At 39.5% G+C, this 12339-nt stretch overlaps 1 protein-coding gene across 2 annotated transcripts in view; it reads right to left on the bottom strand.

The window, feature by feature from the left end:
* Positions 1 to 10348, bottom strand: part of snapc3 (small nuclear RNA activating complex, polypeptide 3) — a 41047-nt gene extending 30699 nt beyond the window's left edge. Inside the window, exons 1-3 of one of the 2 annotated variants that reach the window (XM_079812041.1) lie at positions 10070 to 10348; positions 9922 to 9993; positions 5633 to 5714 (exon numbers count right to left, since the gene is read on the bottom strand). In XM_079812041.1, coding sequence (XP_079668167.1) covers positions 5633 to 5714; positions 9922 to 9993; positions 10070 to 10311 — 396 coding nt within the window. In that variant the 5' untranslated portion in view covers positions 10312 to 10348. The remainder of the gene's footprint in view (positions 1 to 5632; positions 5715 to 9921; positions 9994 to 10069) is intronic. The other variant, XM_079812040.1, reaches the window with a different exon arrangement.
* Positions 10349 to 12339: the final 1991 nt, after the last annotated feature.

The raw sequence follows: 12339 nt of genomic DNA, 5'->3' as shown, positions 1-12339 counted from the left end.
CACGTACGCATCTTGAGTTTCACTTTCAACATTCTACACTTTTCCACGGACGTCATATACACCTAGGATGACTTGAGGGTGAGTAAATTATGGGCTAATTTTCATTTTTGGGTTTACTATCCCTTTAAGTCTGAAAGAGAAAAGGAGATGGCATTGTTCCTTAAAAACACTTTGATGGACGCCCATAAGTCCTGGTTCAAATTGATAAATTAAACCAGTCCTGCTCTCAGTTGCGCAATGAATTCCTCATTTTGCAGCAAAAAAGTATTAAATCTCCATCTGGAAGGTTTACAGGAAGTGTTTATCTGCAAATGAGCTAATACGGCATTATGATCTGAAACGCTTTGTGGTAGAAATTCAATATCGATTAGATCCGAGAGAAGTGATGATGAAATTAAAATACAGTCAATTCTTGAGAATGATTTGTGATTAGGGGAAAAATAGGTGTATTCCTTAGCTGTTGGATTATGTAATCGCCAAGCATCACACACATCTAAATCTTTAGTGAACAATTTCAGGGCTGTAGAAGACTGATTGCACTACTAAAACCGAAGGGTTGGAACGGTCCAGAACTGTGTCAAGCACAGCATTCATATCGGATCCAATAATAATTGAATAACCTTGGAGAGATAGTAGAATTTTTGAAATGTTCAGAAAAAAGCAGGTGTCATATGAGTTTGGAGCATATATTTATATATTGACAAATGCAAACCTCTTTCCTTCTATTAGCGTACATATGCTACTCTACCATCATCATCAGAACCTGTGTGTTCAATGATGAAATTAGAGTTGCGTTTGAATAGAATTGTCACGCCTTTCTTTTTATATTTAAAACTTGATGATACTATGGGAATATAGTGCCTATTTTGCATTATTTGGGTGTCACTGGCGGTTAGGTGGGTTTCTTGAAGAAACGCTACAATCTTTTTTTCTGTGCAACAGATCTAGAACCCATGTCCATTTGATAGGGGAGTTTAACCCCCTAACATTAAACGATAGTGTGTTCATTCTAACCATAGTCTAAAGTTACAAAGTTCACACCGAATAGCCTGTACAGTTTAGAGCTGGTTAAAAAGTGTACCATTAAACTTTCCATCTGTATATACAAAAAAAAGAAAAAAGATAATCCTGAGTGCTTTATGCGACTAAGCACCCCCCCCCCCCCACTCCCATATCCCTTCAGTTTCAAATGCTGTGGCAGTCGCGAGGTAATGTCTAAGCGCTATTCACCTTATTTGCCTCCTATGGTTTTAACAAATGAGGAAAATAAATTTGTAGAATGAATATTTTCAAACTCAAAGGAGCAGACTAAACTTTTACAGATAACCGTCTAACAACCTGCTCATAAAAAATAAAATAAACAATTCAATTGTATTGAACTAAAACAGTAGTTACCAATTCACTAATGTCTTTGATCCATGTAATACACAGGTTATCAGCAAAGACATTACTACTCTCTTTAGTCAGCCACTTCCATTTCTTCCTGAAGCGGGAAGTTTAAAAGATCTGCGAGCAGTCGGTACCGTTGCAGCATCAAGACCCTCGAGATATTTTTCAGCGTCCTCCGAAGATTCGAACGAGTATTTCTGACACTTATGTGTGACTCGCAGCGATGCTGGGTAGATCAGGAAAGTTTCAGCGCCTTTCTGGTGAAGCTTGAATCTTACGGGTGAAAATGCCTTCCTCTTTTGCACCGTCTAATGACTGTAGTCAGCATAGAATTCCAGGCGCGCTCCTCCGAAAGCTAAACAGAGTGGGTTTAGCTTTCCGGACTCATTGAAGGATGGCTTGCCTGTCGGGATAACAGAGGAGCCGGAATATCATCGATCGTGGTTTAGGGGAGTTGAAGTTCGAGTATACTCAATGAGCTCTATCTATCTCGATCGGGCAAGAGCGTGCCGCAAGGTCGGGGATCCATTTAGGTAGCATTTTCTGTAGAAAACCGACGGGATCATCCCCTTCCATTCCTGTTGGTAGATTAACCAAGTGGACATTGTTGTATGGACGTAGTGTCCGTGACGTCACCCATAGGATTCTGATGAGCTGTTCTGAAGTGCAAAGTATGGACGAGATGGCCGTTCTCATCTTGGAAGCGCTTCTCTCCCGGATAACAGAAAATGGGCTAAAAGGCGGGACGTGGGCGGAGCTTAAGTGACGTGATGACTAACAGACAGCAGATGAATGGCTATCCACCTGTCACTTGAAGTGGCCACGCCCTTAGTTATGCAGAACTTTAAGGCTTTATATAATGTAAACGAATGAGTTATAAAAAAATTCACCCCCTCACAGTTGTCATGAAGGGCAAAATTAGCCATATAGACCAAAACCACAATTTGTACCAGGTTGTAAACATGTTTTATTCTGCTGTATATTTGGCCATTTTAACATGGGGCTCAATGAGATTCTGCTCCCTTCTGGAGCCTGTCCCTAGCGGCCAGTCGATGAATTGCAGTTTAAGGCACTTCCGTATTGGCTTCAGGAGAAACTGCCGGAGGTTGCCGCTTGGTCATGACCGGTCTTTGAGATTGTTGCATTTTCGCTGTATCTGGTTAAGCTGGGACAGGCAATGGTTCATGTCTTTTTTTGTTTTCCGTAAGCAGCCTTGAAGATCGTCCACTTTCGTTGCAATCAACGCCATTCCTTTACTCCAAGAATCTATTTCTTCTTTCAAAGAACGGAGAACCGCGTTGTTTCCGTTGACAAAGTCATTAAAAGGATTGAGGGCTGATTTTATTGCCTCAGTCAACATGCTAGAAACCATTTCGCGCATAGCCTCCTGCTGTGCTTCGATTGCATGGCTAACAATTAAGGCTACATTGTCCTCGAGCGTTTTGAGGCGTTTGCAGCCCCCAGCCGATTTTTGGGTAGACATCGACTTTTTACTAGTTGCCATTCTTGAATTAGACTTGTCAAGATGTTAAACGATGGCGTTATCTTTCCTCAGAGTGCAAAAATAACTTAAATTAGGAGGTTTTAATCAGGACCCTAGTGCTGTGCAGCCATCTTGCAGTGCGCGCCACCGGAAGCCCCAACTCAGATTTTTTACGTAACCATTCATTAAACTCCTAACGAGTGCTGAGTTATCCCTATAAAACGAAATGTACCACCGTTCGTCACTACCTAGCTACGATAAAAAATAATAAACATTTTTCAAAACTACTGCCTTGATCAACACAAAATAAGTGTCATTTGAAAGTTTAGAGTCTGAACTTTACAATGCATGTAGCCAATTTGAGTAACTCCTAAGTAGTGCGGAGTTATTTGCCGATAATAAAAAAAAAGTTATGAAGACTTGAGACACAGTCGCTTTATACACTGAACAGATAAACATATAAACATTCATCAACGCACACAACAGTTATGATAAACGGAAGCTCAAGCATGCTTGCTTGATGTGAGAGAACCAACAACGTTCATTCTCGTGTGTTACGCAGCACTTTGAGCTTCCGTGATAAACATCGAGATTTGTTTGAGCAGCTTTTGATATGTTCTCTGATCAATGCTTATATGTGAATAAAAGCCTAAATTATATCTGTTCATCATATAAAGCGATAGTGTCTCTTCAGAAAATTTTGACTAAACCACTGAATTTATATGGATTAGTTTTACGATCACTTTATGAACTTTTTGAAGCATCAAAATTGTAGCTGTCAATGGGTTACAGAGTACAGAACTACCTCAGATTTGATTAAAAATATCTTCATTTGTGTTCCGAAGATGAACAAAAGTCTTATGGGTTTAGAACAACACAGGGGTGAGTAAATGATGACAGAATTGTAATTTTTGGGTGAACTAACCCTTTAAGCAGCAATGGAGGCAAAACTGATCCGGAAGAAACTTTAAAAAGGAGAATAAAAAACAAAACTAAAGGATGAAAAGAAAAATACAATGTGGGAGTGTTTTAGTGAAGTAGTAATCCAAGACCAATCAAGTGCTGGGTATGTGATATGTAACGGCTGTGAAGCAATGTATATACAGTGAGGAAAATAAGTATTTGAACACCCTGCTATTTTGCAAGTTCTCCCACTTAGAAATCACGGAGGGGTCTGAAATTGTCATCGTAGGTGCATGTCCACTGTGAGAGACATAATCAAAAAAAAAATCCAGAAATCACAATGTATGATTTTTTAACTATTTATTTGTATGATACAGCAGCAAATAAGTATTTGAACACCTGAGAAAATCAATGTTAATATTTGGTACAGTAGCCTTTGTTTGCAATTACAGAGGTCAAACGTTTCCTGTAGTTTTTCACCAGGTTTGCACACACTGCAGGAGGGATTTTGGCCCACTCCTCCACACAGATCTTCTCTAGATCAGTCAGGTTTCTGGCCTGTCGCTGAGAAACACGGAGTTTGAGCTCCCTCCAAAGATTCTCTATTGGGTTTAGGTCTGGAGACTGGCTAGGCCACGCCAGAACCTTGATATGCTTCTTACAGAGCCACTCCTTGGTTATCCTGGCTGTGTGCTTCGGGTCATTGTCATGTTGGAAGACCCAGCCTTGACCCATCTTCAATGCTCTAACTGAGGGAAGGAGGTTGCTCCCCAAAATCTCGCAATACATGGCCCCGGTCATCCTCTCCTTAATACAGTGCACTCTCCCTGTCACATGTGCAGAAAAACACCCCCAAAGCATGATGCTACCACCCCCATGCTTCACAGTAGGGATGGTGTTCTTGGGATGGTATTCATCATTCTTCTTCCTCCAAACACGTTTAGTGGAATTATGACCAAAAAGTTCAATTTTGGTCTCATCTGACCTCATGCCTTTCTCCCATGACTCCTCTGGATCATCCAAATGGTCATTGGCAAACTTAAAACTTAAAATTGGCAAACACTCCTCCCGTGTAGTTCTGGGCTGATTTCTCACCTTTCTTAGGATCATTGAGACCCCACGAGGTGAGATCTTGCATGGAGCCCCAGTTCGAAGGAGATTGACAGTCATGTTTAGCTTCTTCCATTTTCTAATGATTGCTCCAACAGTGGACCTTTTTTCACCAAGCTGCTTGGCAATTTCCCCGTAGCCCTTTCCAGCCTTGTGGAGGTGTCCAATTTTGTCTCTAGTGTCTTTGGACAGCTCTTTGGTCTTGGCCATGTTAGTAGTTGGATTCTTACTGATTGTATGGAGTGGACAGGTGTCTTTATGCAGCTAACAACCTCGAACAGGTGCATCTAATTTAGGATAATACATGGAGTGGAGGTGGACATTTTAAAGGCAGACTAACAGGTCTTTGAGGGTCAGAATTCTAGCTGATAGACAGGTGTTCAAATACTTATTTGCAGCTGTATCATACAAATAAATAATCAACAAAAAAAAAATCCAGAAATCACAATGTATGATTTTTTTACTATGTCTCTCACAGTGGACATGCACCTACGATGACAATTTCAGACTCCTCCATGATTTCTAAGTGGGAGAACTTGCAAAATAGCAGGGTGTTCAAATACTTATTCTCCTCACTGTATATGACAATAAACTTTTTTTGCCACGGCGCAGGCAATGCGAGGCAATGCCACGGTCAGCTTTCATCAGTGCTAGTTCTTTGGTGTCGGTTTGGTGCATCCCTAACTTAAGAGTGTAAATGTAATATACAGTCGGTGTGTTGTAAAGGCTTACTAACAGTGAACATACCATTTCACTGGCATAGACTTCATGTCTGTCAACAGTGTCTCTGGTCAGAGTTTCTTTATAATCTTGTCTTCTCTTGCGTAATCTGAAAAAACAGCATACTTGATATTTCCAACAAGTTTAATCAAATCAAATTAAATTCAGCAGTAAACAGTGTGTGGTTTGAAATTCAGATTTCTTTTGGCTATAAAGCTGCAATGTGCATGATAATGCACGGCCCCATGTTGCAAGTATCTTTACACAATTCCTGGAAGCTGAAAACTCTGAGTTCTTGCATGGCCATCATACTCACCGGACATGTCACCCATTGAGCATGTTTGGGATGCTCTGGATCGGCATATACAACATCTTTGAGTTCAGCTCATGAAAAATGTGGGGCAAAAACAAAAGTGTTGCATTTATAATTTTGTTCAGTTTACACGTAAGGGATGATAGTGTTGATTTACCTTAAGATACAAGCGAGGGCGAGCCTGCAGTGTATTTGCGCATAGCGAATGCAATCAGGGCAGAAAGTTAATGGTAATTCACCGTCTCCTCATAAGGAGTCTGTTTGCCAGCAGCAAAAGCCGCCTTCAAGTGACACACATAGGGTAAACGCAAGTGTCATTTACTCAGCTGCGCATAATAGCACCAAATTAATTAAAAACAACAACAATATAATCGCAGACCAACGCTCGGACTGCAGCAAACGTGCCCAGTATAAAACACCCTGAGAGTTGATTGACTGCTTTTAGGTGCGTTATTGGCAGCACCACCCTCTGGTTACATGAACGCGTCACCACCACATCAGCATCGAAAACATGGGGAATTTTTTAGACGATAATCGCACAACCTATTCGATATTCTATAATTAAAATCAACTAATCGTATATTCGAAAATCGTGACTCACTATCAAGTTCAAAACTATACTGTGAAACCATTCACAAATCAGAATAGTGAAGTTAAAGGGATCGTTCACCCAAAAACAAAAATTATCCCATAATTTAATGCATAGCCTAATTTATTCTTAATGCACTATGAACTAACACAAACAATCAAAAAACAGCTAGATTTTTATTAACTAACAATAACAAAGATTAATAAATACTGTAAAAAAAAAATCATTGCTCATTGTCATGTTAGATAATACATTAACTAATGTTAACATATGAAACCTTAAAGTTAAGCGTTACCATTTTCACAAATCAACCAGGCCAAGATGACACGGATTTAAGTCTTCTCAGAGTCCAGCTTTTGGAGATATATGCAGGGGTGGAAATGGGGGGGGGGGGGGGGGGGGTGCGCGCGGGGACAGAGTCGGGGAGTGAATTTCGAGGGGGGACGGAGTTCCAGTTGAAAAAAAATGGTTAGATTTATTATTTTTTAATTAAAAGGATTTCTATATTTTAGCCACTCAATACTCTACAATATAATAGCCACATATAAACGTAAAGTAATGTATAATAATAAAAATGTAGCGGAATATTCTGTGATAATGGCTGCGCAATGTCAACTTTTGTGATTGGGCGATACCGGCAGACTGCAGCCAATGGAAATGCTTCTCCGTTGGTGCATGCTTGAGGTAAATTATCTGGAATGATGAACTGTGATTTTTGACTGAAAACCCGTTAATTTAACAGATGCCATAACAGAAACTTTGAAATGATAATGCTGTTAACATACCTGAAATTATCCTGTCTATAAATATAATAATAATACATAAATGGTCATCTAAAAATGATCCGGCCGTCTTTCCCAAAAAGAGCTTGAATTTCCGTTATATATCGAGTGAAATCAGATCCAGAAACGCGCACTGTAATTCAGAAATACATGCGAGATATGCACAAAACACACACAAATGGCGACCCATGCTGGTTAAAATTGGAAATGCAATGAAAACACAGACCACGCATGTAATGATACCTGGAAAATAAAATAAGGATTAAAAGGGATTTAAGGTAATAAAGAAAAGAAAAAAGAAATAAGAACGGTAAAATAAGTCCTAGTCTAATTGTAGCCTAGATGTGAGGTAATCCATTTAGGCTGAACTCTTTGCTAATAGTATTTTATTTAAAATATGCACACATTCAATATTCACTGATATGTCAAAAGTGTCAAACGTGTCTTATAACATATTTTAAAAAAATATGGCAAAATTCCATTAAAAAACATGAATTGAATACATCTATCATAAACAGTTGTCAAATATTAAATGTTTAGCTACTTATATCTCACCATATTATGTTATAATAATGATTGTCTAAAATGTCTAAACATAAATAAAAAAAATTAAAAATCAAGTCATACTGGCTGTAGGTAAAAATAGTATTATTTTAATTTTAAAAGTGTTTGTTTTCCAGTAGATGGCAGCAATCCTCCACTAAACCAAAGCACATGTTCACGTTATCATGAATGAAAATGAGAAATGTATATATTTTTTAAAAGTGGATTTTACGTAAAATGTTGACATTTTATATAAATGAATTTTTTTAATTACAAATTGAGGCAAAAAAAACAAACATAAATCCCGCTTAAACTGCACAACTTTACAGTAGAAACATTAATAAAGCTTGTGACATTACAATGTGTGTGGTGGTTACGGCCCTGCTTGTCTTGTGTTTTTAGCGGGCTTAGCTAATGAGCCAATTAGAGAGAATTATTAAAAAAAAAAATTATTTATAACAAGGGGTTATCAATGATGCTTGGATCACTTGGAATTGATATAGCTTTTATTTATACTGTAATGTTGAATGTCTATCATTAATGTTTTAAAAGAAAAAAATCAGTAGCAGTTTTCATAAAAATATGCCATTACAACAAATATTTCAAATATACTGTCTTTAAAGGGTAACTAAACCCCTGCTCAGAGCTTAACTCCACCCACTGGCAATTTTCAAAAAATGCTGGAAAAGTGGGCAGAGCCCGGCGGACACAGAGGGGACGAACTGAGGGCGGAGCTGAGCGGAGGGTGTGCACCTGAGACCCGCAGTGACGGATTGATTGACAGCTGTCAGACTCGCGAGTCGCAAAGATGGAGAATGACTGGAGTGACGCCAGCTTTGCAACAGAGCGGTCATTCTCCTACCTTCACCTGAAGTGGAGGAGGGTGGATTGTCTGTAGACATAAACCCGGAGCCTTATCAATGCGAGCCGCTGCTCAAACTGCGTTAACTCCCGATGCCGACGATGCTAGTGAAGCAGCCGCGCAAGAGAACTGACCTAATCTATCTGCGTCCGCGGCAACCGCTTGCGTGTCAGGGTTTGAAAGCGCGTCTCATGTATGAAAATTATCTGTACACATGACGGGCGGCAATAAAATCGCAAGAAAAGCCTGACGTGTACTGACAACTTCATTATTTAACCGTATTTTCTTCAATACAATGTTAAAGCATGTGTCAAGTGAGTTTCATTCATAATGTTTCCACTTCATGTAATATGACAGTTCATACTGGAGTGAAGCCGTTCTCATCATGTGATTGGGGGAAACATTTCTGAGGGCGTGGTGAGCTCGTGCTAGGGGCGCGGATAGTGAGCCGTTGGAGGTACCATCCTACGTCACGATGTACCACAACGTCCAATAGGAAAATTCAACTGCAGTAGCCACCGTTCAACCTTAAGAGGGCAGCACTTTGGCGGTTTTACACCATATTTTATAGAATTAAAACACTTTATACTCAAATGTCAAAACATTTACTCGAATCAATGAACAGCATTAATAAAGCCCCAGTATTACAGATCATTAACTAAAAAAAGTTGGTTTAGGGTTTAGTTACCCTTTAAGTTGCTCTACATTATTTTGGAGAGTAACTGGAATTATTACAATAAAAAAATATTAAAAACGCAGATGTTGAATGTGCGATTAATTAGTTACTTTTTTAAATCGAGATATATATATATAAACTGTCTTACAACTAGATTCACCTTTACATGTTTAATTGTTAATTTTCAAAGCACTAACTGAGATGTACAGTAACCATCCAAAACATTCTACAGATTGCTTTAACCTGAGGACAATTTATTTATAAGGTTTTTGTGACCTCTTAAACTGTGCAACTCAACAAAAAAAAAACACCTTTCCAAACAAGAGTCCGCCTAGTGAATTTCGGCCATTTCCACCACTGGATATACGCAATATAAAATTAAGAGTCACTACTGAGAGGACCGTGTCAACTGATTTCACAATTCATGAAGAAATACATGCGCAATTATTTGCATGTCTACGACAGCGCACTGCGTTTTATAGCCATAAATTATCAAACCACAATCTGGCATGAATTTCAAACCACAATCTAGTGCGGAGACTTTAACTTACTTCAGTGTGGATAGATGAGGATCTGATGGCACGTCGTCTGCGTCTTCATGTCCACTTCTCAGAGAATCAACACTGAGAAGACAGTAACGTTGTATGTCATAAAATAAATAGAACAAAAATAAAATACTAATCTCTATTATAACGTTACCTGCAGATGCTTTTGAGTTCCTCCAATGTCTTCGTCTCAATGCCCATCTCTTCAATGAACTCCACATCCTCAATTTCTGAGGCTGTGTCACGGTATGAATATACCTCCGGATTTAACACTTTCAGCCATAGATCTCTAAATGTGCCGATATGAAACTCGTTTGAGTTTACGTTAATGAATTCATAAGAAGGCACGTTTTCATGTTGCTTTTCTTCGCGCATCAAACTACTTCCCTCAGCCATAATGAGCAATGAATTGACATCGCGAAAGATCTTCTTCTTCTGTGGATTTACTGGCGGGTACTTCTTCTTCTTTCGATTTAGTGGTGGTTGGCAAGCAAACGTAGAGTGCATTTCCGCCACCTACTGAGATGGAGTGTGAGGCATCAACGTGGAGTAAAAAAAAAGACAGGAGAAGAGATAAATTCTTTTTCTTTTTAAATGTTTGTTGCCTTTAAAAAGTCTAGTAATATCTTGGAAACTTGCAGGGAATTTCTAAATAAATTCTGAAATGATCAACAAACTATTTATAGCACTAAATGACTTGATTTGATTTTCTACCATAACCTTTCATTATTAGGTTATATCTGATGCACTGAAATAAAACATGCTCTGTCTCTGGCTGTCCACATGTACTACTACAGAGGCCTGTATCATGTTTCCCAATTGTATGAAGAATGATTGAATGCAGTATGTCCTATAATGGAGATGAGAAATGACCGTATCTTCCCTTCTATTTCCACAAACCGCTCTATATCACCCTTTGTATAATATACAATATTTAAATGTCTACCCTTTCCCTCCTTATCCCACATTTCTAGCCACATTCCTTTTATTGCTATTTTTTTTATTACCCTTTGATTTGAATTTGCTTAATTAAATTTTTAGTTCTATTTCTGAATTTTCCAAGGTCTTCTTGGCTAAAGAATCTACTACTTCATCATTCCCTTCCACCCCTACATGAGATGGTACCCATACTAAGAACATTTTTGTTCCTTGATTTTGTAACATGTATGTTGTAATTTCAAATAATATATCCTGTCTTGATTTACCATATATTATACTGATTAACACAGAAATCACCACATTAAGAGGATTCATGTTCTCCACCCACTGAATTTTCAAACAAAAGTGCGGTCATCTCTGTCATCAGATAAATTATTTGTTGCCTTTTACTTATTGAATATTTTAATTTAGGAATGACTACTGCTGAAGCTGTTCATCCAGATTCTGGGTCTTTTGAGCCATCTGTATTTGTGTTGTTTTGCTTAAACTGTTAATAAGCAGACGAGGCGTGGTGGCTGGTTTTTCATATTTACTTCACAACTTGTATATCAACAACTCTGTGTTCCCCACATGGCTACGTCAACACCCCGGGCTTTCGCCCATGCTCACAAACACTGTGGCATGCTGGGTAATGGAGTTCTTAACCTAATGTACTCATAACATCACATATTTCATCATTGGAGCAGTGTGAAGTTCCCTGTTGCTTCAAACGCTCCACTATCATTCCCGTCCCCAAAAAAAACAAAATCACTGGACTTAATGACTACAGACCTGTCGCTCTCACGTCTGTGGTCATGAAGTCGTTTGAAAGACTGGTTCTGGCCCACCTGAAGGACATCACTGGACCCTTTCTGGATCCTCTTCAATTTGCCTACAGAGCAAACAGGTCTGTGGATGATGCAGTCAACATGGGACTGCATTATATCCTGCAACATCTCGACAGACCTGGGACTTATGCAAGGATCTTATTTGTGGACTTCAGTTCGGCCTTCAATACCATCATGCCTGATCTTCTCTCAGCTAAACTGACCCAGCTCTCCATTCCATCCTCAATCTGCCAGTGGATCTCCAGCTTCCTGACAGACCAACAACAGCTCGTGAGACTGGGGAAACTCACATCCAGGACTCTCACTACAAGCACTGGCGCCCCCCAGGGGTGTGTTCCCTCCCCACTTATCTTCTCCCTGTACACCAATGACTGCACTTCTAAAGACCCCTCTGTGAAGCTCCTGAAATTTGCAGACGATACCACTGTCATCGGCCTCATCCAAAACGGTGACGAGTCTGCTTACAGACTGGAGGTTGAACAGCAGGCTGTCTGGTGCAGTTATAACAACCTTGAGCTCAACACGCTCAAAACGGTGGAGATGATTGTGGACTTCAGGAGGAACAGTCCAGTTCTCCCCCCACTCACCATCATGAACAGCACTGTGGAAGCAGTGGAGTCATTCAGGTTCCTGGGCACTACCATATCTCAGGACCTGA

The sequence above is a fragment of the Gobio gobio genome, assembly GCF_949357685.1.
Source record: "Gobio gobio genome assembly, chromosome: 3".
In the NCBI taxonomy this organism is placed as follows: Eukaryota; Metazoa; Chordata; class Actinopteri; order Cypriniformes; family Gobionidae; genus Gobio; species Gobio gobio.
Note: the sequence above shows the minus strand (reverse complement) of the source record. Positions and strands in the feature narration are given on the sequence as shown.